The following is a 24,437-nucleotide window of genomic DNA, read 5'->3' as shown; positions in this document are numbered from 1 at the left end:
CTTCCTCAGAGTGCAACCTTGTGGTTTTTTAAATCATATCTGACAGAGCGTGCTTCTTCCTCTCCTACACTGCATGGAGTATAATAGTAGGGCTTGTAGTGAGGTGGCTTGCTGTGAAGTACTCCTTGTTTTTATAAAGTAATTACAGTGTATTTAATGCACTGTGTATTTAATACACTATTACATAGTTCGTGTGCATAAATAAATACATTCTGCTATGCCTGGGAAAGAGGAGTATTGGTAAGTTTACGAATCTTGGCAATTTTTCAGTGTTGTTGTGTTTACTTGTATATTAATTACAGCTTCAGAAACTCTGAGCCACTCCTCTAAGCACCTTCTGAATTAGCAAATTTCTACATGCATCTTCATTTTCTGCCTATTTTGATATTTCCTAATGTAATTTGGAGGCTTTTAGAGATTCTTTCCTCATTCTAAAAGTTCTTAAACTGCTTTTGTTTTCTCTTTTTCTACCCCTTTGGCTCATGATATGCACCTAAACAGATCTTTCACAGACTCTTCTCTCACAATTTATATTCTGTGAAAGCTTTCCCACTCCTTCCTCACCCCTCCTTACTGCTAACACTTTCTCTTTTTTTTTTTTTTTTTCTTTTTTAATCTTGGGGTCAGTTTAATTTTCCTTTTGCAAAAATGTGGAACTAATTTTAATTTTAAATTAGAGTTGTACTTTAATTCTGATGATTCTTTTCAGTTAAAATCTGTTCATTTCTGCTTGTTTCTTCCCCACTGGTTTCAGCATGGCTTGCACAGGCACCCAGGGAGAGAAGGCAGCATTTCTGCTGAGCCACCTTCTTGTGTCATCCTTTGTTACTGTGTTCTAGGTTTCTTAAGATGCATGTAGCACTGGAAAAAACAAAAGTATTTGAAACAGCCAGATATCACAGCCATGTCTCCCTTTTCTGTATCTTCCAGTTCATGAGTGAGTGTTTAAACTGCTAATTAGTGCCACTTCTTTACATGCTCTTTGTTGATTGAGTAATGTTGTGGCCATGTTGTCCCTTTAGAGAAACGGTTGTTTGAAACATCCTCATCTCTAATTTTCTTTTTAACACCTTCACCCAGAGTCTCACCTTAGCAGCCTCCAAGTTCTTCTCCCAAAGCCTTTTCACCTAGGCTTGTCTGCAAGTACTCTCTTGGCCATAACTTGGAATTTTCTGTGTTCTTGTTATGTTCCAGACATCCTCTGACATCAACAACATACCCCAAGCCACAGAATTAGTTAGGAAAAAATAACAAAATTGTATTTGACTTTAAAACAGGTTACTAAGTGAGATTTTAAAATAAGGACTCTGACAGGTATCATGTGGCAGGTTTGCTTGCAGGAGTTTAAGAGGTTTCCCCCTCCAGTCCAAGAGCTGTTTTGCTGAAGGTGTTGTGCTGCTGTGAGGTGGCAGAGGGAGGTGAAGCACAGACCTGCCTCCCTTAGCTGCCCAGCTTCTCATGGCAGAGCTTTTCTGTGGCCCAGAGGAGCAGCCATGCGGGCAAATGTCCCCTTCTGCTCAGAAGACTGCTGTGAATGGTAAAACCTAGGGCTCCCCAGTGGGTGCATCTGGCAGTGACCAGTGTTCCGAGCAGATGTGATGCAGGCAGTGCATCCCTGCTATGGAAGAGCACTGCATCTTCCAGTCCCATAACCTTTCAGTTTTCCAAGTGTATTCCTCGATGTTTTGTGAGACGCCTGCTGTTTCCTGCACTGAGATGTGTCTGCAGCAAAGTATTGAGGCTTGTGCCTGATGATTTCTACCTTCCTTCTCAATAAACAGTGTATTTTCTGAAAAGTGTGGCAAATTCAGAAAATTACTTTCCCCTCAGAATTTTCAGAGGTGCTGAATATGTGCAGGGATACTGTCATAATTTCCAAAACTAAATTCTTTGCTTTGATTTGAAACCAGTCTCACTTTTGAAAGGTTGAAAGAATTTCAATTTGGCTTCAGTAACTCTGAGAAGAAATAAAACTAGAAGTTGTGGATTAAAATAAGCATTGCATTTGGATCAGAGACTATTTTTACTTCTATTACACTCTAGTTTATTTTTTTAATTTCTTAAATATGTTCTGATTCTCTCTTCCCCTTTGGTTCCTCTGACATTATTGGCCCCAGGCTTAAGGCCTTGGGGTTTTGAGAATACTTCAAAGCTGGGGCCATTGCCATGGTGAATTTGATTCAGACAAGCCCAAGTATGTGGGTGCCTCAACTCTCACACTCCACCCATGAATCACGTGCGGCCGAACGCTGACATAACCGATAACATGGTCATCGATCCAGCGGCTGTTTACACCAGCTTTGCCCTTGGCAATCAATTCCAAGCCACTTGCCCCGCCATCAGCGCTGACGCACTTCTCACGGAGCACTGGACACAGTTTGCAATTATTGCTTCCCATCCTCGAGGCGAGTCTAGCATGAATGACTTCTCCTTCCTCCCCGGCTCACCTCCTGCAGTCACACCTGCCACATTGGAATGCTCTGTGGGCACTAAGGGATATTGGTCTCTGCAGCCCTTTTGGGTGCTGAGGGAGGAGGCTCTTTGAAGTGCTCGTGGTGCCCCTGGACGTGTTCATTATGCCAGAGAGAGGAAAATGAGAAGTCACTTGGTTTCCCTCTACACTCACACAGGCAATCAGGGCTTCTAGTGTAAATTTGTTGTCTGGCCAGCAGCTGGGATTTCAGGGGGGAAGGCTGAGGGGGGCACTCATAGGGTTTTATCTTTTGAAAGCACAAAACCAAAAGCTGGACAAGCACTTCCAGTGTGACATAATCTGTAAAAGCACCACTAAGGGCAGGTAAGCATCTTCTTGAAGCTCTCAGTCTGACAGCCTCAAGAGGCTGTTGTGGAAGATGCGCTGGAAAGATACCAGGATACCCTTAGACCACTCAGGGTGTGGCTTTGCAGATGGCAATTTTTCCAGGGGGACTTTTGAAATTAATGATTAGGTAATGGGCCTCCTAAAGAAAGAAGCTGTGTGTCCAGTTTCTCTGTTCCCCTGGTTCATGCCCAGGGAATGCCTGGTGATGGTGTGGTGGCCTCCCACCCCTGCAACGTGATGCCATGTGAGAGGCCACACTGCCACTTGGACTTCAGGTTACTCTCCTGCACTAAATTTGTATGCACTACCAGAAGAGGCAGGATGTTAAACTAGGGCTGGCAGGGTATCCACTTAATTTTAAAAGTGTTTTTAGGGTGAAAACAAAGTCCTCTCTTTGTTGGTCTTCTCTATCAGCAACTTGTACATTCCTTTGTTGTTTAAAAGCTTACATAATACAAATACCAGCATCTGATGCTTCTCACCCAAGTGGAATTTTTAAAGAGTGATCACTCACTTTAGCCTTGTGAGCAAACAAAGGAAATACATCTATAAGCTGTTGGCGAGAGAACATTTAAATGCTGTTAAATCAAAGAGGGGAAATACAGTAAAATATTGATGTAGCATTGCCTTACAAAAGTACTCTGCTGTTTATCATCTCTTCTGATTTTTTCCTGCATCCTGCATGTTCCCACCTTATGTAAAAGGATCAGGGTTTCAAAACAATTCCTGCCTGTGTGCATATATAGGAACAAACTGTGATGTCTTAACACTGTTGGTTTTGCACATGTGACTGACCTGTTTGAGCCTAGTAATATACTTAAATCTTTCAGAGAGTTTTCCAAAACCAAGTAAGCCCAAGCTAGGAAAAAGCCAGGCTTCACCATCCCAGGTAAAAATAACCAAGTAAATAACCAGGAAGTCTCTTAATTCTTAATGGAATAACAGCTTTGGCAACTGATTTTGGTTATCAGATTACACTCTGAAAAAAACTCCTGTGCTATACTTGCAATTGGCTGTAGAAGAAAAAGAATACACCGTGTGCTAATTTTAGCAAATAAGATTAGAGTTAATATTTAATCCCAGAGACCTTCTTCAGGCTGTGGAAAAAAAATAGCAGCAGTTAACTGTCACTAATCTTATCTCTTATTTTTCTAGCATGTGTTTGATTATATAACTTGTAGTGCTGGGAACATGCTGGCTGAGAGAGAAGTTGGTAGTTTGTTGGCTACATGCTTGGGCATATTAGACAACGTCAGGGCTGAGATGGATTTAAAAGGCTCTACACGTGCCTTTAGACTACAGTAGCAATGCTGAAAGGGCCAGTAAAGGGGGTGCCACAGTAGACCTGCTATGAAACAGTGTGCGAATAACTGATTCATTTGGAGTTCTGCAAGAAACAGTTACATTTCTGCTATGTTTCTACCCAGTTGTTTTAAGAGATTTGATATTCAGCATGTGAGGTTTGATTCAATTTTTCTTTCTTCCTTCCCCACAAAATGGCTTAATTGAATCCATGATTGGAAATTAGAGATGAGGGGTTTCTAACTGTTCTTAGGTGCCTGATGATGAATTTAACCTGAAAACCAAAATACTAAAAATATAAACCATTAACCTACAAGCAGCTTGAGTGCTTCACAACAAACCTATCAGTGCTCCTACTGAGTTTTAAGAAGTCTACTCAAATGTGTAAAGATAATAACGTGTGCCTGCGCTGCTCTGTCAGGACTTGTGCATTCTCAGTGGGTCTGAAGGTCTCACCACCTAAATTACCCCCAATTCAGTAGGATTTAGCAACTAATGTGCTGCAGATTTTGTTATATCCCTGGAGGGGAGGAGAGGGTTCTGCCCTCTCACACCACCACCAATGAGCTTGTTCTTTGCATGTGCCCCAGGTATGCTTTATTTGGAAAGGAACAATTGCGTGTACATTTGCTGTTGAACTTTATTGCTCTTTTCTAGCAGATCATTGGCACTGTGCCCTCATTAGCACGGAAATTAGCCCTGGAAAAGTCTACTAAATTAAAGCCCAGAGCCCAGCTCTCCAGAACAAGGTTGTGCTTTGTTAGTTTTCCTTTGCACTACTCAGACATAAAGTATCCATCATCTTCCCTGGAAAGCCTTCCAAGATCGCTCTGAATTGACTGTTAGGTTAAGAGTCAGGAAAAAAATCCCTACATTTTAATTTCTTCTCACTGCAAATGCCAATAGCGTCCCATAGCAAACTAGACAGTTCTTCTCTGTTCTTGATGTTAGTTTGCATCAGATTACTGTAAACATTCCCTTGCTCCATTTTAGATATTGCCTTGCCAAGTTTTACATTCCTACATGTTTACAGTGATCTTTTTTTGCCCTTAGTCACTCTTCCCCTCTTTAAATTGAAGTCAGACTTTGCTGGCATTTTGCAGGGGTTGACTTTCCCTGCTCCAGATGCAGCTTTTCATACAGATGCCATTCCAAGCAGGGTTACCAGACATCCGTGTTTCCTTTGGAAATAACCTTCCCTCCCACCCCCCATAAGAAATACTGTCTGTGCAGAATTGGAGGATTTTGTCTATTTGTCTGGGATTTTGAGACATCTGGAAGTCTGGGCAGCTCACTAATGAGCGTGCACTGATGAACTCTGCGGCGCACAGTGAGTCCGGCCCATTGGCAGAAATGTCAGCCCTCTGCATGTGCTCCGAGGCCACATCCCGTGTGTTCAGAACAGCACAGAGGCCTCCATGGCATGCCTGATCAGCCCTCACCGAGGACACGGATACAGTGGGGAGCCAGAGGGAGTTCACCCACGGTACTGTGTCTCCCACGGTGCCTGTGTGTGTACAGCTACATTTAAAATAGAATTTCTGACCTAGAAGTCCCTTACAAAAAGATGCTGTTCCCAATGTGGAAGCGAGCTAACCCTCCTCCTAATTTTAGAATAGTACAGAACTAGAAGAATGCTTTGCTAAACATGCTCTGTTTGCATCTGTAATGCTGCCTCCTTTACTAGCATTTATTGCTGACTGTCTTCTCAGCTTCTTATTCTCCCATCCGACAGTGATCAATATTCTTTTCCTTGAATTAGCCAGTTTTTCGGTAATGACCAACCAAAAAGGGAAGGCAGAGAGTCTAAAAACAATACAACTATTTCCCCAAAAGGAAAAAACATTACCCGGAATGCATCAAGGAAATATAATGAGAGATGATGGAGGAAAATAAGGGAAATATTTCCTCACAAGGAGGTTTTAAGTAGAGTCTGGCAATGATCTCCCAAAGGAAGTAGTGGAAGTCTGGTCACTTAAATCAATTAGGACTAACCAGAGCATTGCACTCCCCGGGAGTCTGTAAGGAGAAAAGCAATGTCGAACTGAACTAAAATAGACTTTGCGTGCTTATTTTCTGCAGGGCTGCTGTCTGTATTTTGCTGGTAAATTCAATATGGCTAATGCTGATTAACATCTCTTGATGGTGATCATATCATTGCATTGTTTCCAGCCTGTTCCTCAATATCACAAACTCACAAGGGCATGGCCATACAAAACACAAATCCCCCAGCTCAGCTAGCTCAGTCTGAAAGACAAGGAGATAAAGGGCAGGAGTTGTTTTCTCTCACCTTAGCAGTGGTCAGGCTTGTTATCACCACAAAGCTGAATTGACACAGACCTCCCTACTGCACACTGAGCACGGTGTACCTATGGCAGCATAGCAGAGGCAGAAGCTGCACATGGACTTGGTCTCGGATTGCTGTAGAGCAAGGAGGTGTGCCAGGTTCCTTAGGTAGGGCTGCAGTACCCGTGCTCTCTGTGCACTAGACGGGTTTTAATGCCTACAAGACCAGCTGGGGACAGAAGCAAGACAAATAAAGTGCTTTATGCTTAGTCTTGGTGGACTGTTTGGCATGCTCCAAGAACACAGAAGAAGTCCTCTCCTACCCTGCCTTGAAACATAAGGGAAAGAAATCATACCTCCAAGAAGCTGTGATCTTTGCTTTGCTTTTCTCTCTGTGTGGGCATTGTTTTATATGTATGCTTTACGTTTTCTCTACCCAGTTTTCTAGTAGCCAGTCAATTCCATTTAGACAATAGAGATGGGTAGAAATTGGAATAAGGTAAAGGATTGAAAGACAGTGACTTGGCATATGAGCTTGGACAGGGTGCCCAGTGGAGGCTCCCCCAAACTGACCTGCCTGCTTAAACATCAGTTAGACAGAAAATAAGGTTTTAAAGCAAACAACTTTTGGACATCTTACTTTCAATAGGGGAAAAATACCCCTGGGATTGTTGCTGGCATGGGTTTTACACATCCAACAAAAGTCTCTGTCGCATGTAAATGAAGACTGTTATATCAGAGAAATTACCTCTTTCCTTCTGCAAACGTAGATCAACTTGTTTTCACTAACTTTTTTCACTGGGATGCATCAGTCAGATTAAATAATTTTAAAAGACTGTCCTTATCTGTTCCTAGAGAAATGCCTGTGTGGTGGTAGTACATGCAGCTTCAAAGCCTTTTCTTTCCCAGTGTGCGGTGTTCATAGTCACGCTCCAGCGGCTCTATTGCAGCCTTCCTGCCAGAATACATCAGATGCAAGCAGTCCCAAAACTGGTGGGGCCGAGGCAGGGAACCTGCCACGGGAGCCGAATCAATATTTAGACAGCTTCAGGCTGCAGAGCTTGCGCTGGCTTTCACACTTGGCAACAAGCTTTGCACCCGTTTGTTTCCAAAGTTATTGTTTGTGCAGTTTCAAGAATTGGCACTTGAGAGATTTCTGCCTGAGGGCAATGACAAGCGCCGGGTGCTTGAAAAGAAACTTTCTCCCTTTGGATCTGAAGATTGTGAGAGTGAAGGTTGTGTCACTGGGTAATATCTCCTAAGGAAGTCAAGGCACACATTTGCTCGGTGTTTTCATTGTCCTTCACGTGAGGCATCTGCTGGGCATCGTGGGGAGCCCACGGCACAGTCTCAGGCTCTGCTTCCGATACATCCAGCGCAGAGCAGCTCCAACAGCTGCCTTGCTGCTGTTTGTTATCGTGGTGATTTACCTGGAGCAAAAGCCTGTGTCAGCGTGGGAGACAGCCTTGCTGTGGGGTTGTATGAGTCAGCCCGAGGCTGTGCAGAGTGCCTGCGCTGGGGTGGCAGGCAGGCAGGTGAAACCCTGGCCCAGCACAGGAAATTATTTTAATTTGCTTTCCAGCCATTCCACCTAGTGGCCAAGTGACACCACTGCCAGGAGAGCTGGGTTTGTGCTCTAGAGCCCCTGCAGACCTATGCTGCTGCCGAGCTTACAAGATATGCGGCAATATGTAAGCCCCCACACTGAAGATCTTACCATCAGCCTGCGAGTAGCTCATTAAGTTCCCGAGCAATTTTGTTAATCATGCTGCATAGATAAAATGCAGATAGGCCTTTAGTGAGCTGATAATCTAACAAATAGGCAGAAAGTGTAACACAGATAAAGCAGAGATTGGTTTAATAGCCAGCTGTAAATCTTGGCAGTTCTGTACCAGAGGCGTATTGTAAAACAGGAACGTGCAAGTGTGTAAGTATGTGCATGAAAATGCACTGCTTCTTAAAATAGCAGATAGAGAGTAATGTTATGGATGGAATAGCTATTGGGAGCAATTTTAGAGGTGTTTTAAAATATTTTTCTCCCCATCAAAATCTGCACCACTTGTGGTGTCTTCATAATCCGCCATCATAAGTACAGATCTATGAATAACAAAGGCTTGTTTCTGGAAGTCAGGATTTTCTATAAAAATCTGGGAACTCCACCACTGTTCCTGAGGCAGTATAGGGATTTATAGGCTTTTCATTGAGATGAACCAAATTATTCACTCAGATACACACTAGTCACGAATTAGACCATCGCAAATTTGTGGCCTCATGGCTCACCAGCCTCTTGAGCAGCTTCTTTGCTCGGTGGCATTAATTCAATTGGAAGAATAGTAAAAAGCTACTCACCTTGAGCGTATCCCATGCCATCCCAGATACACCCTTCTGAGGAGCTGGGAAATGGGAGTTTCAGTCCCCACAGCCTGGGGAAGGGACCTGGTCTCCTACTTGCTAGTGTTTAGGCCATTTTGCAAAAAAAGGAGACAGCAGTGCTTCCTCTTCCTGTTTGTTTTAAAAGAAGAAACTGAGCTGGGGATGCCTGCCAGAGACCTCTGCATGCAGAAGGAGGTTGCAGGCCGTGCATCCCAACCTCACACAGGCATGCAGGTGTTGGCATGCTGAATCCCATCTAGAGGCCTTTCTCTGGTAAGCAAAGCACAGGGAACTCGGATAAATGAGTGCTACTTGCAAGAAAGCCAAGAAAGCATCTCAGTGAATTGACACTGAAGTGACTTAGCAGGGTCATGTAGTAGATGGTTGGTGCAATGGGAAATTGAGTTGTGGTCTTCCAAATCTCAACCTTGTGGCCAAACCACTGAATTTTCTTGTGCAGAAACCTTAATCCTTGTTGCTGAGTTCTGGTTCTGAAGCAGCCTCTTGCTGCTTTATGAAGAGTAGAGTTTTTCCAATCCCCTTGTTTCACGCCCATTGGGAGAAAAAATTTTAACGGAAGTTAGTGGCAGCGCATTTTTGTCAAAGACAGACAATATCTTTAGTTTACCATGTGGCAACTTATTTAATAGCTGTATGTAAAGATACCACTGAAAAAATGGGGAGGGGGGAAAGTGTGTATTTTTAAATATATGGCATATTAATGTAAAACATAGATGGTATGGTAAGAAAACAAGATGAGTAGCAGTGCATAACTCAGACCTGGAACAGCTGACTGGAGATCACTCTCCTGGAAATAGTTTTTACTCTTTCTACAAAGAAAACGGTGGAAAATTAAGTACTGAGGTGGGACTCAGCATAATTTCTATCATTTGAACTATAAATATTAATTTATTTTCTGTTAGCTGTACCTCAGGCTCACTAAAATCAGGAACAGTATGAGGAGAATAATCTCCATGGGATGGAGGAAAGCTATGCAGTCAGTACTTACCTATTACGTATTCAGCAATGGCTTGCAAAAAAATTTGAGAAGAAAAAAAGGAAATGGTTTGCTTTCGAAAGAGGCAGAAAGATGCTTTCTGTTGAATTTTGCTGTAAGACTAAGTGTTTCCTTCCCAAAACACTTTTTGGATTTAAGTGATGTCTTAAGATTGAAACCACTGTTCATTGGATTTTCCATCAGGGCAGAAGAATTAAAATTTAACTGGTGCTTTCATGGTAGGGTGCTGTAGCACAGTTAAAATGAGATCCACGTAAGACTTAGCAGTGTCCACATCAGGCTGGTTTTGTCAGTCTTTTATTAGGACAGAGACTTAGTTCATAGGTCCTCAAGATACATGGGAAAAATAGTGCTCTGTTCAACCTGTGCCGTGATGTACAGGAGCAACATAAAGGGAGCAGTGCTAGTTGCTGGACGTAGCATCATTGCTGGTGTGACAGAAGAACAGCTGGTGTTGAGCAGCATTTATTTCTGAATGCCAGATCTGTTAGTTTATCTAACCACATGATGAAGGACTTGGGATGACAGCAAGAGCTGATGGTAATGCTGGCAATTTCCCCTCTCTCTTTTTGCAGGTCACTGTCAGGGGATTTGGTCCATTGTTACAGTTCGCCTACACTGCTAAGCTGTTACTCAGCAGAGAAAACATCCAGGAGGTCATCCACTGCGCTGAATTCCTGCGCATGCACAACCTGGAGGACTCCTGCTTCAGCTTCCTTCAGACACAACTGCTGAACAACGAAGATGGCCTGTTTCTGTGCAAGAAAGATACCACCTGTCAGCGCATGCACGATGAGGAGAACTCCGATGGAGACGAGGAGGAGACGATGGAATCGGAGACGTCAAAAATATCTTGCCCAAGGGAGAGGATGCACCAAGAGCCCTTCAATTTTGAAACCACTGTTGCTGGAGCAGAAAAAGGCGAAGGGATGCTGCCTGACTCTGACATGCTGAGAGATAGCAAGGACAATTTGGATAAAGATGCAGTAACACGGTACCCCAGATACAAGAAATACCAGCTTGCTTGTACCAAGAATGTCTACAACACATCACACATCAGTACCTCAGGTTTTGCAAGCACATTCAGCGAAGAGAGCTCTGGAAATGGCCTCAAATCAGGACTTGCTATGGGGCAGATAAAAAGTGAGCCTCAGAATGAAGAGAACGATGAAGAAAGCATCACACTTTGCCTGTCTGGAGATGAACCTGACATCAGGGATAAAGAAGGCGATGTTGAAATGGACAGGAAACAGCCAAGCCCCACTTGTGTTGACAGGCCAAAAAGTGGGTCTTCTCCTTCTTGCTTGCGGTCTTTCTTCAACAGAACAAAAAGCATAGATTTGGTTGGCTTCCCCAGCACTTCCCAACAGCACTTTGGCAGGAGTCCAGCATGCCCTTTTGAAAAAGGGACAACTCAGGGTGACCACAAAACTGATTATGTCCCTTTCACAGGGAACTATGGACAGTCCCATGCCATGCAGAAGGATGCTTCCAGCTTCACAGTGGGATCACCACTCAGGGGGCCCGGCTTTGAAACTCTCTGTAAGCAAGAAGGGGAACTGGACAGGAGGAGTGTTATATTCTCTTCAAATGCTTGTGACCAAGTAAACACTTCAGTGCATTCATATTCTGGTGTGAGCAGCTTGGACAAAGACCTCACTGAGACTGTGCCAAAGGGTCTGTGGGCTGGTGGCAGCCAGTCTCTCCCCAGCTCTCAGACCTATTCGCACAGCGGACTGACAGCTGATCACTTGCCGGGAAGGATGCGGCCGAACACCAGCTGTCCAGTGCCAATTAAAGTTTGCCCTCGCTCTCCTCCTCTGGAAACCAGAACCAGGACCTCCAGCTCATGCTCTTCCTACTCATACGCAGAGGATGGCAGCGGCGGCTCTCCCTGCAGTCTGCGTCTTTGTGAGCTCTCCTCTTCCCCTTGTTCCCAAGGCCCTCGATTCCTGGCGCCCGAGCACCAGGAGCCCGGCGTGGTGGGGGATGGATTGTACAACCCAGTCCGACCCCAGATTAAATGTGAGCCATCCTATGGAACAAACTCCAGCGATGAGTCTGGGTCATTCTCAGAAGCAGACAGTGAATCATGTCCTGTGCAAGACAGAGGGCATGAGGTAGGGATTTAAGATAAGTACATATATCACAGTTGTTATGACCCAATTAATCACTCCTTGATTCTCTCAAATGACTTTGCATTTTCCCAGCACTTTCTTTGTTTATAAAGGCAAAGAGTAACTTCTGGTTGTTCCCTCATCAGCTGAGTGCACATGGTTGACTTATAGGTCTGCTTGACCTCTGAGATGTTCTGCACTTGTAAAAATTTGGGTATGGGAAAATAGCAAACTGCTGAATGATGAGAGTGCATTGATGTGCTTAGAAGTCTCCAAGCAATGTTCTGTCTTCCTCCCTCCCTCACCTACTTTCGTGGCACAAAGCACTGCTCCTTATTCTTAATTTGCTGAGGTGGTTCCTGCTCCACTCGTTATTGCTGCGGGTGTGTTGGAGCAACCTCAAGCTGTGCCTTTCCTGACACGGAGGGTTGGGCAGCCTACTCGAAGAGCCAATGCTGCATGTTGCCAGCAGAGGTGTAAAATTACTTAAACAATTGCATAGCTGGCCACCCTGTGCTGTGGGAATGGCATTCAAGTCATCTTCCCGTGTGTGTGTGTGTGTGTGTGTGTGTGTGCATGTTGAATGTTCAGGTACTGGGTTTTGCCTCTATTATGTGACAGCTTGAGATCATGTTCCCGGCCTGGGACATTTGGTTTGGTGGTGAGCTCTAGCAGCCATGGCACAAATGGTTTCAGAGAGAAGTTATCCTTTAATTTCCAGGACTGTTCAGGGAATGACAACAGAATGATCTGGGGCTGAAAAGCAAGCTGTCAATTTCCATATTGTTCTGCCAGGAGAGGCGGGAGAAAGAGGGGCCCTCTTTAAAGCTAGAGATGGGCCAGCTGAAGATGCTGCAGTGATAACTGGCTAACCATAACCAAATAAACTGTGTGAAGTCACTAGTGAGAGGGCAGACTTAAATCAAGGAGATGTTTTGTGGAGCCCAGAAAGTGGCTGGGCTGTTTATTGTTGATTCACAGGGTTTCATTAGGAAACTGCGTGACCTAGAGAACATCTGGGTGAAATCACATATCAGGTTCCTCTAGTAATGCTGAAAAACTCCACTGAGAGCTTGTGCTTCAGTGTGGGGAGAAACGAGTGCAACTTTGGGGGGTTCATATTCTCAGAGCACCCAGTTCAGAGCCATGTGGGCTTAGTTATGGAGTAGGGATGAAAAGACTGAACTTAATTCTATCCCTCAGTCTTTATTCCAGCTACATTCCAGGCTTTCTTTTTTCTGACGGATGTGGGTGCTTCCTTTAATTAGCTGCTTAGCTTTAAGGAAGGGCTGAAGAGCCTGGGGAGCCTCTGGTGTCCTAAACCCTGGTAACACTGGACCAGTGATTCTGAGAGGACAGTTCTTCTTCATCCCGATGTCGTAAGCAGGGGACAATGCAGAAGGGAGAGGAGTCTCTTTGGGAGGCTCCCTGGGATACTGTGCAGGAGATCTCATTTGGGAAGCTCTGCAGCAGCTCAGTTTGGCCACAGCTGGGTTCTCAGTGAAGTCCTGCTTTTACGAGGGGCAGAGGGCAGCAGGGACCAGGGACCATCCATCTCCACCCATGTGTGCTGCTTGCTCAGCATGAGGCAGCACAGAGGGCAGAGGTGAGTCTTTTGAGGTTTGATAATTAATTAGCTGTCATAATTACCTAATTGTGCGGAGATATGCTGCAGCAGAAATGAGCCTGGAAGAGTGAAATTAGAGGGTTATAGGGGACTGGTGGTGGTTTCCCAGAAAAAAGGTATGTGAATATGTGCAGGAGACCATGGATGAGAGGGGGGACACAGAAGGAGCAAACAGGCAGCTACAGGAGGCCATCTGGGTGTGCTGCTGGCAGGCAGACATCTGGCTCTGAGACAGTGCTAGGAGAGGTTTGCGCCACTCCTGGTTTTGCTGCTGGTTTCCTCTGGGGAAGATTTTCTGAACTGTGCTGAGCAAGTTTTCTCCCTGGGACTGCTGATAAGGCTTTTTTTTTTTTTTTTGGCTTTTTTTTTTTTTTTATACCCAGGGCGTTTTGATTAGGACTGCTAAGCATTAAAAATGTGGTGAGGAATTAATGCTCCATGAGGTTGCACTGCACTATCCTGAACAAGCCAAGGGTAAACAGATCACACCAGTACTTTGGTAGAGATTTTGTCTCAAAAATGATCTTTTGAAGGTTGTTACCAATACAAGAACAGACTGCAGCCTCATTAAACAATACTGTATTTACACAGTGACTTGGGGTGTGTATCCTGCAATCCTGCAAGATCTGCTGCTGTGGAAACCTCAGTAAAGGGTATCTTAAACCAGACACCAGAAAATATGTAACAGCAGCAGGAAGTTCTTGTATAACTTGCTCTACCTACTTTTAGCAGTTTGGCTGTGATGAAAACAGCAGGAGAGACTCACAGCTGTCTGAAATGGACAGCTTTCTGCTCTTCACCTCTCTGCAAGCTGCATGGGAATCTTTCTCCATTCTTGAAATTGTTGCTTTGCCCTTCCTGTCCCGATGACTTCACAGATGGGGTCCCTTTCCCCCTCCATATCAGAACACACAGTGTTTTCTGGGCTTTTATTCAAAAAGCACCTGATAAGATATCTGGGGGTGACACGCTTGCCCTTCTGGAGAGTGGCCATGCAGGTTCTTCTGCTGCAGGTCAGCTTCCATCGGGGTGGGATGGCCTGATGGGAATAAGCCTGGCGGACTCTGACCATCAGTTATCTCACAGGGCTGCTCAGTTCCCCTGGAATTTGGACCTAGTTGGTCTTAATTTGGCTCCCAGAGTGCTGTCGCTGCCAGAATTAGTGTCACAAACCATCATTTGCTGATGTATTGATTGTGTGAGAACTAGGTAAAAGGCTTCTCTCTGCTTTTTTCAGGCATTCTGCTTTCCCACAGTCAGATGCCATTCAGGAGCACATAGACAAAGTTGTTTAGTGCCACAAATGGGGTGCTAGGGCTCAGCATGATGTCATGTGGGTGAAGGTGACCCCACCTTGTGACGAGCCTCTGTCTTATTGGGGGTGCAGATGGCAGTCACAATTGTCAGAGGAGGTGGCAGTCCTTGTAACACCACTGGTAAATCCTCTCCAGGATGTGCTTGCCTATTGCTTCCCTTCCTGGAGCCACCAAGACTCTTCTGCAATCTCCCTTTGTTAAGGCTTCCTGATAGAGGCAGCAAGTGCAGTGTGGGGTGTACCCATGGTACAGACTTGCAGGAACAGGGCTGTTCCTTGAGCTATTGGGACTTCACAGAAATATTTAATAGTTTGTGTTGCTCTTTTCACTCAGCTCTCTCAGGCCTCCACAGGTTGTGAAAAATCAATTACTGAGATATAATACTAGAGAGAAGACTTAAAGCTCAGTGCTTACAGGCAGGTTCTGACAATCCTGCTTAAAATAGCAACAACAAAACAATAAGCCCTGAAATAATGAATTGTTGAGAAGGAAGTAGTCTGTCAATCTGTTAACCTACTTAGGAACAGAAACTTCTGCACTACCTACTTTTCTTGGTATTCTTTTTCTTCATCAAGTACTTAAGAGTACTTAATTTTCTGATAGAAAATTTGTAAAAAATATTGTACTACTAAACCAGTTAAAAAGAAATCTCAGCTCAGTCTAATCTGATAAGTGAGTTTTCTGAGGAAAAAAATAAACAAGGGCAAGAGGAGGTAAGAGGTGGAGTTTTCCAAGAACTATCTAGAGAATTGCATTCAATGTCTTTTCATCCATATTTCAAAAGAATTTCCCGCCTGGGTTAGTGAGTCACTTTTCAAAGGAAATTTTCATAAAAGCAAAGCTAATGCAATTAGACCTTTGAGGATATTGTTGGTAAATAACCTTCAGCAAGAGTCAAAACCCCTCCATGTTAAGTGACAGGCAGCCACCCTTTCTCTGTTCATCTGCTGGTGCTTAGCAAAATACTGCAAGTCAGAGCCCCAGAAAAGAGTAAACCAATGTTGCTCCACTAGGAATCTACTGGAACTGTGCTGAGTTACCTAATCTGAGTCTGCTTCACTGCTTAATATTCCTACCCAGTGAAGAATGTTACATGGAAAGAAGGGCAACCAAGAAAAATACATGTGAAGGGTTTAATTTGCTGTGGTATGTGATACCTCCCCAGAATTTGATGAGCAGTCACCCCAGCATTCCTGATTTTACTAGGTTTGCAAATTTGAAAGTGAGAAAAATTGGTCTCCAGATCATTTTCTGGTAGATGTTCTCCTGACTAGGATGGCATCAGCAGAGCACTGGGAATTGTTTCTCAATGTCTGTTTAAATGGGGTTTGTCAAACATCAGTCTTGTAAGATAAACTTCATGGGAGTTTTGTTTTCTTTCCTCTCTTCAGTAGGAATGGTCTCCATACTGGTAGCAAAGAATTTCTGGATTACAACAACACCGAGAGCCTGAAATTTCAGGAGGGTCCTTTTAAACGCTGTATTATTTCGTGGAGCCCTACAACCAGTTCTTTTATACCCTGATCTGAAGACCTTGCATGAGCTCTTAAAGGACTCCAGTTCTTGAGCTGCAAAAGCAAACCTTTCAGAGAAATACTGTACTTTAACCCCTCTCATTTCACTGCCTGATCTTCCATTCTTAAGTGCACCTGTGGCTTCTGTCTGTGTTTCTGTGCTATCCCTGGTCTCAGAGAAGCCTGTTAAAGGGCAGAAGTATCGTACTGTTGTGCCCTTTGAAGAGCTGAAAGCTGGGGACACTGCAAGACATGAATGGGAAGAGGTCAGCCCAGCATTCTGAGCACCAGCAGTGTGTGATCTGAATACAAGTCCAAGTCACGGGCTAAAGGATGAGAACCCCATCCACATCTCCTGATTGTTGCATTAAAGCACTCAGCCATGGGATTAGCCTTGTCCCCTATGTCTGTGAGGCAGGTAGCAAATCAAAAGGTTACCCAGGCTGCCTCCACTAGGTCCATTGCAGTGCCCTCTCAGGCAGCTTTTGCTGACCCAAATGCCTCTCATGGCCCTCACAAGGTGAGGCTGGAGTTGACCCCATGCCACTACAGGGCCATCAGGTGTCTTGTGTCAGATGGAACTCACTGTCTGCAGTGGGACCTGCTGATCTGAAATGGGACAATTTAGAGCCTGGTTTATTGACAGAATGGTAGATCTTCACTGCCTGGGCTCACCATTCTCCTTTTGCAGTCCTTTGCCATCTTGGTGTAGTTGACACCTGGAAAAAGCTTTTGAAGCTTTACCTGTGCCAGTAGACAGTGGGATAAGAAAATGAGTGGGAGGGCATCTTGGCTATCTCTTACACAAATGATGGCCCATTGTCTTTGTGCTTCTTAGATAGTCTCTGTCCAAGTGAAACCAGGACAGGAATAGGTCCCTATTCTGTAGGACCACAAGTGGTGCCTGAAATACCATGTAGGCAACTGAGCCCCTAATGCAGGTGGACGTACCTCAGCTCCTGTCCTGGAATTAATTTCTTCTTGAGTGTTTGTGGAAGACAGACTTGCATGCTAAGGAAAGTACTTGGAAAAACAACATTGATATCTTGGGCTCTTTTGTGCGAAGCAAAGTACCCATTTCTGCATATAAAAAAGGCATTAGTATGATTGAGCCCCTGTGCTGGGTTGCTTGGGTGGGTCCTGAGAGCCTTCCAAGGACAGCAATTTTAAGTGTCAGAGGCTTTCAGGATTTGAGGGCACTAAGGCAGCAGGTTTTTTTCTTATAGCTCTGGAGCAACTGACCAACTGGTATGATGAGTTCCACCTTCCCATACCCACTGCATAATGGTTGTTTTTTCTTATGGATAATATATTAGTCCTTTTAGTTTCTGTGATGTTAAAGTCAGGCTTGGAAAGTTCATTGCCTTTATTAGCACTTAGCAGCTCAGGGAAGATGATGTCTTAATATAGATACAAGGGAAGAATGAAAAAGCTAAGGTTAGGCATAGGATAAAGAAATTCCCAACAGTTGACATTTATATTTTAATGTGAGTGAATACAGGTCCTAGACTCCTTCCTTTATTCCAGACAAAAAGGAGAGGCAGGAGAGCAGCAGCAGCAGCAGTAACTAGTACAGTAGATGAGCAGGACAGCAGTAACTAGCATATGATCCAAGCTGGCACTAACTAGTGAAGCTTGAAGGAATTGGTAATATATGGGCCTTGCAAGTGCTGAGTCAGTCACTGTCCCTGTCTGTCTACATCGCTGCTCTGACTTAGCCACTCAAAGCATTGACATTTACACTGGTATTCTAATATTAATATGGGGGGGAAAATGCCACAAAATCCTAACCAGATTTCCTTTTTCACCAGGGTGGATTGGGTGTCATCAGCCAGAGTCAGGGCAATAGAGTCTGCAGTGGTGGTAGAAGGTGCCAGCTTGTTTGTTGTGTGGTGGATAATGAGCTTGTGCTGCTGGTGTAAAAATGCATGGAAAGAGTAATTGTGCTGATAAGGGAAGATTCTGGAGCTCTGTGAGGTTAGCTCTGGCTGGAGTAACTCCTGGAAGGAGCAGGGATCCCACTTATATTTTTAACTTGAAATAGTTTGAACCAAAAAGTCATAGTTATTAGAAAGAAAACTTTTCGAGAAAGTATACTCGCTGGGATTTTCTTTTGCATCTTAGAAAAGATTGACTGTCTTTTTCAGACACCTCAGGTAAGGTTTCTCTCGCCTCCTTATAGATAATGTAAGATGCAGAATCTTTTCTGAGTCTTAAGTCCACTCCTTCTGCAGCCAGAAGCGGGGAGAAGCCGCGCAGGATGCATTGCCATCTGAAGGGACCCAGATACTAGGTAGTCCCAACCCATCATTTCAGGCAGCTCTGGGTGAGTCACATGAATCCCACCCACTGCACAGTTGCAGGCTCTTGCAAAATGACTCACCACTCTGTTATGATAAATACCAGCTGAGAGTCTTGCCCTGTGCAGATGTAAAACACTTTAGCCTCTCACTGCAGCAACACCCTGGTGCAGTTATTCACTGTGTCCATGCCAAAAGCTTGGTGGGTTGGTATTTTTTTTTCAGTTGACAGCTGATTTCGAAGAGGGAGACAGGCAATAAAAATGCTGTGAATGGTGAAGGAAATGAGTCTGACTCACTTCCACTTTCCCTTTCACATTTTTAATCCTGTGCAGTGCTGCCTGTGACATGAGTGGGATTATGCTGGGATTACTGATAGCAGTCTCTGGTCTGCTGTGTAGATGGTTTTATTTTCAATCCCTTTTTTTTTTAATGAATCTGTTTTTATTTATTTTCCCATTTCCCTTCAGCAACTTCTACCTGACATATTTAAGTTGCTTCTCTTTCATTCCCATTCCAGCTGCAAGCACATCTCCTCCTTGCAAGTAAATATGTTTTGAAAGGGAGAGGTAGGGAGAAATAAAGGTAATGCTGCTTTCTGTTTTGGTCTTAAAAAAATAAGGAAAAACTGGAAACATGAAAGGGCTGGTTTTGCAGTGAAACTGTGGTGTCTTTCAGAGGAAAGCATGGGCTGTTTTCATTTTCAGACCCTGGTTGAAGCTTGAGAGAAAAGCAGGTGACACTGAGTTTATGTTGACCATCCAAAGGCTCAGGAGGGGAAATCAAACAGGTTTCTTGTCATTAGCTGGCAGTCTGTAAACAAGGTAGTCCACATCACTGTGCTGAAGGTCAGCCTTTGTGTGTACAAGCAAGAATTTGGGAGGGTTTGGGCAGTGTTTGGCATTCCTTGCTGGTATAAATTGACCTGTCAAGTAGTGTGTTATGAAGCAGTGCCTGGACACATGGGGCAGAGGAGCATGAATGAACATTCAGGGCATGAAGCCATCTGAAAGAACGTGGTAGGTGTTTGCACGTGTTTGCACGGAACTTTACATACCTCAGGCTTGGCAATGCACAGGGCAATGATAGAAGGGTACAAGAAAACACCCAAGAACACTCATAGACAAGGTGAGGAGCTGCTTACTGGCAGGTTCAGGTGCCTGGTGAGGGTCCATGACTGTCGATGCCAGAGGCTACCGCTGTGTGTTGGTGTACGTGTGTCCTCAGCAAACTGTTCTGCTTGAACAACTCAGCTCTTTGATAAAGATAACTTACTTATAATCCATATTGTACTTTCTTTATCTCCAAGTAATTTTGAAGTGCACCATTTGAAGACAATGCACATTTTAAATATCAAAGGAACATTTTCAACCTATATCTTTCATTTGGCTGGAGCAACTTTACTTTCTTTGATAGCCCGTGTGCAGAATAGTCTCCTTGTTCCAGAGGTTCGATTGTACCAAACAGGGACAGAAACATAAATATTTACTGCCATCTTTTGGGCAGTGAGGGTATGACTCATAAAAAGAAGGGGTCAATTGAATTACTCTGCATCTCCTTCAGCTTTGTCAGCTGATTCTTATTTGACCACCAAATATAACAGTTGGCCGAGGAACATCAGTTTTTTGATAGTTATCAGTCCGAGGCTCTACATCATCTACATCGAGCAAGGTTTCTAAGGAGAGGTGCTTACCTTGATTTGAGCAAGCTGATAGATTTTGGGAAAAAAAAAGCTAAAGTCTTTGAGCACATCCACCCTTCTCCAGCTTTTGACACAGTGTGTGTTCATTGCTTCAGACTGCTGGGAGCTTTGTATTTTGCTCTGCTTTAATGCATAATTGGAAGAATTCCTGAAGCCAGACCCTGACTTTTTCAAGAAATACAATTTCAGCGCTCTTAAAATCTGCAAGATTACAGTGTCAACATATATTGGTTTATTTTAAAATGTATATATTTTAGCAGGGTAGGATACGCTGCATCACACTCCTCTGACCCTTTCTTCTTACGTGGTGTACTGTTCAGTTGAAATGCTGCTTAGGTGACCTTTCCTAATTGCAATACAGTATTTTTCATCCCCTTGAGGTGTCAGTTGCATTTTTAACCTCACACTTAATCAAACTTCCAGTCCTGCAGTCCAACCAGAGACACATTTCCTGCTGTGGTAATAGCCCCTTCCTTGAAACTAGTTTGAATTTAATAGCAGCAAGGTACTTCACTCTTTCCAAAAGGCCATGTCTCCTAGTGGACAGAACCTTCTTTTAATGCAATGACATCAGTTATTAGGTCTTTGTTGAAAGATGAAATTTTTGTCCGAGATTCGTATATGTTGCTGCTTTAAGTACAATTATCATCTTATCCTTACCATCTGGACCTCCACAGTGTGCTACAAGGGAGTGTTAAGAACTTGCTCAATGTAAAACTTGGTTTGTTGTTTATTGAGGGGGTGGCAGCAAAGATGATCGTCCTTCCGCTCACTGTTGTTCAGCTTGCATTGAGCAAGCAAAATATGACTCTTTGTTCTTGTCTTGTGTTTGTTTGTTTTAGGTGAAACTTCCTTTTCCTGTTGATCAAATCACAGATCTTCCAAGGAATGATTTCCAGATGATGATAAAGATGCACAAGCTAACCTCAGAGCAGCTCGAGTTCATCCACGATGTCCGTCGGCGCAGCAAGAACCGGATTGCAGCTCAGCGCTGCCGCAAGAGGAAACTGGACTGTATTCAGAACCTCGAATGTGAAATCCGCAAGTTGGTGAGTTCCGTGCTCTCGCCGCAGCCCAGCTCCACCCACTGCAGCCTGCAGGTCATTGACAGCAATTCCACTCCAGACTTCAGTGGGTTCAGTCAGTTTGTACATTCATAAGCAGAATGTACAGTAAGACAGTGCTACCACATTTTAAGGGAGTGAGGTGACTGGAGTGAGGCCAAGTGGCTGCTCAGAAAATTCCTCTCTCAATCATGGTATGGACAACTCAGGTGTGGTTTTTTGTGCTTCATGGTGCTTTGTTCTCTGCACAAGCTGTAGCAAACATAGTGTGAAAGAAGCAGGGATCTGTTGGAAGAAGCTGAGTTGCCATCACCTCACACATGGCAGAAAGCCACGTGACTTTGGGTTACTCACTGCTCCTTGTGCCTGTCTGCTTCCTGTCTGTAACAGGGAGATGACACTGAGCTCGCAAGATGGTTGCAAGGCTTAAATCATCAAGGCTTGTGAAGCCTTCAGATGCTGTGCTGCTGAAGCCCTGGGGGGAAAAAAGAAAAATCAAAACATTGTTCAGAGTAGTGCTCCACTGATGCAAAACAAACAACATAACAAAGATAAACAAAATAGTGAGCAACTGCTTCCTGCGCTGAGTATAATGCACAGTGTGTACAGGATGAGTCAGAGGTTCTGCACAGTGAAAGAGTAGATGGATTCTCATCAGGTTGTCAAAAGAAGCAGGTCCAGTCTTAGCTGCACATGCCTGTCCCTCTGCACTGAGCTGGTGATGGGGAGGAGTTCCCATCTCTCACTCTCCAGAGCCCCAGGAGCAGCTCTCCCAGGGCTGGACTACCAGCAAGGGGTGATTCAGCCTTTAACCTGTAGCCTTCACTTGAAAATTAATTTGGGTTCATTGATTTCATGCAATCCTGTGACATTGCCTTTATTGTCTGACATAATCAACTGTGGATAGAGAAAATAAAAATTTTAAGTCCTCTCCTCAGCACAAACACGCATCTCAGGGAAATGAATGAATGAATGGCATATGAGTGGCCTTGTGGGCTTGATCCCTGCTTTTGAGGAATCAAAAACCATTTGAGGTGCAGGATTTTTCCCAAAAAAACACTGACTTTCTATTTAGCGAAAGGGACTTGGATATGTGGCAATATGCAGTGAGTGAGCCAAGTAGGGAAGGCACTCCAATGGACATGTTTGCAAACAGTGAAGGGCTGGTGGGTGAAGTGATGGCTGGAAGCGTTTTTGGGCACAGTGATCACAAAATGATGGAGTTTTTGCTTGTTGGAGAGCTAAGGAGGAGGGTCAGCAGAACTGCCACCTTGGACTTCCAGAATGCAGACTTTGGCCTGTTTAGGAGACTAAATCCCTAAGGAGGCAGTACTGAAGGGCAGAGGAGTCGAGGAAGGCTGGACATTCTTCAAGAAGGAAATCTTACAGGCATGGGAGCGGGCTGACCCCATGTGCCAAAAGTCGATCCACTGGGAAGACCAGCCTGGATGAACGGAGAGTTTTGGCTGAAACTCAAGGAAAAAAAAGAGTTTATTATCTTTGGAAGAAGGTGCAGCGACTCAGGAGGACTACAGGGATGTCATGAAGTTATGCAGGGAGAAAATTAGAAGGGTAGAAGTCCAACTAGAACTTAATCTGACTACTGCTGTAGAAGACAATAAAAATGTTTTTAAAAACAGACCAGTAACAAAAGGAAGGCCAAGGAGAATCTCCATCCTTTATTGAATGCAGGAGAAACATAGTGACAAAGAAGGAGGAAAAGGCTGAGGTGCTTAATGCCTTCCTTGCCTCCGTCTTACTCAATAGTGAGACCTGTTGTTCTCTGGGTACCCAGCCCCCTGAGCTGGAAGACAGGGACAGGGAGAAGAATAAACACACAATACGTGATCACTGGAATTTCCTTTGTTATCTTCTGTTCACTTTGTGATCAGCAGTTTCCAGTCTCGTGAATTATATAAAGGTGCTGTGGTTTAAGGGTTTTTCACTTGGCTGGGCCTTTTTTATGAAAGACCCCTTTTCCCCCTGTAGTTACTTACTGTAAGTCACCCATCTTCTTGACACAGATGGTTTCACAGCAGACAGTGAGTGAAATGGTTGTATCCTCAGAGTTTGATAGGTAATATTTTTTGCCTGCTTTCTCTCACTCATTCATCTACCCACTCACATTCCCTTTTTTCCCTGCAAACTCACAGCATATTCTCCTCCATAATTCATCATCTCAAGATGTACTTGAGCATCTGTTTATTTTTTTATTTTTATGCTTCCTTGATAGATTTATCAATATTTTAGCAGATCGTTCTTTTCATGTGCACTGCTCTCTTTCGCATTCACACAGCTGTATGCTTCCAGTGTGGGCTCTGGACCCAGGACAATACTGTCAGCTGTCAACAACTACCCAGAGCTGGATTATCTGAGTTGTGGAGCTTTCACACCTCAGATGCTGAGACATCTTGGGTTTAGCAGTGTTACTAGGTGAGATACGTGGCTGTGCTGCTTTTGGGGCCAGCTCAGCTCTGGAAATAGTTCTGGTACTCTACAAAATCTCATCAACTCTCTTGAGCAGTATGCCCACCTGCCTGAGACAGAAGGAGACGCAGCAGGACCATCCCAGTCAGTCTACACTGAGTCAACACCGTTTTTTAGAGGTGAAACCTTAGGCTGGGTTCATAAAAATATCTGTATTAGATCATAAAAATATCTGTATTAGATCAAGCCCAAACCATTGAGCACCAGGACATAAGAAAACAAGCCATGGTGCAGTCCACAGAGCACACTTAGGTCCTCTCTTCTGAATAAACTCACCTGTCTCAGTGGTAACAGGGCTCCAGGGGGTGCACCCCAGCCTAAGCAGCCAACCCAGCAGTTCAAGGGTGAACCAAACATTGGCAGCTTATCCTCACTTCAGGAATTAACCCCTGTGTTCTTGCTGATTAGATGGGAAATGGCACTTCTCCATCGAAATGGTTTTTTCAGAGTTCTTTTGTATCATCTGTCAGGCAGGCTTAGTTTATACAGGAAACAGTTCTATGGGAATAA

At 44.2% G+C, this 24,437-nt stretch overlaps 1 protein-coding gene across 7 annotated transcripts in view; it reads left to right on the top strand.

Moving 5' to 3' along the window:
• The window catches only part of BACH2 (BTB domain and CNC homolog 2), a 187,873-nt gene that overhangs the window by 156,250 nt on the left and 7,186 nt on the right, over window positions 1-24,437 (top strand). For all 7 annotated transcript variants that reach the window (XM_042016346.1, XM_042016344.1, XM_042016342.1 and 4 more), the window contains 2 exons: window positions 10,376-11,920; window positions 21,219-21,425. In XM_042016346.1, the coding sequence (XP_041872280.1) occupies window positions 10,376-11,920; window positions 21,219-21,425 (1,752 nt within the window). The remainder of the gene's footprint in view (window positions 1-10,375; window positions 11,921-21,218; window positions 21,426-24,437) is intronic.

This window comes from Corvus kubaryi, unplaced genomic scaffold, assembly GCF_017639235.1.
Source record: "Corvus kubaryi isolate FWS band 111438036 unplaced genomic scaffold, C.kubaryi_AGA036_p1.0 split3-73, whole genome shotgun sequence".
Taxonomy (NCBI): domain Eukaryota; kingdom Metazoa; phylum Chordata; class Aves; order Passeriformes; family Corvidae; genus Corvus; species Corvus kubaryi.
Note: the sequence above shows the minus strand (reverse complement) of the source record. Positions and strands in the feature narration are given on the sequence as shown.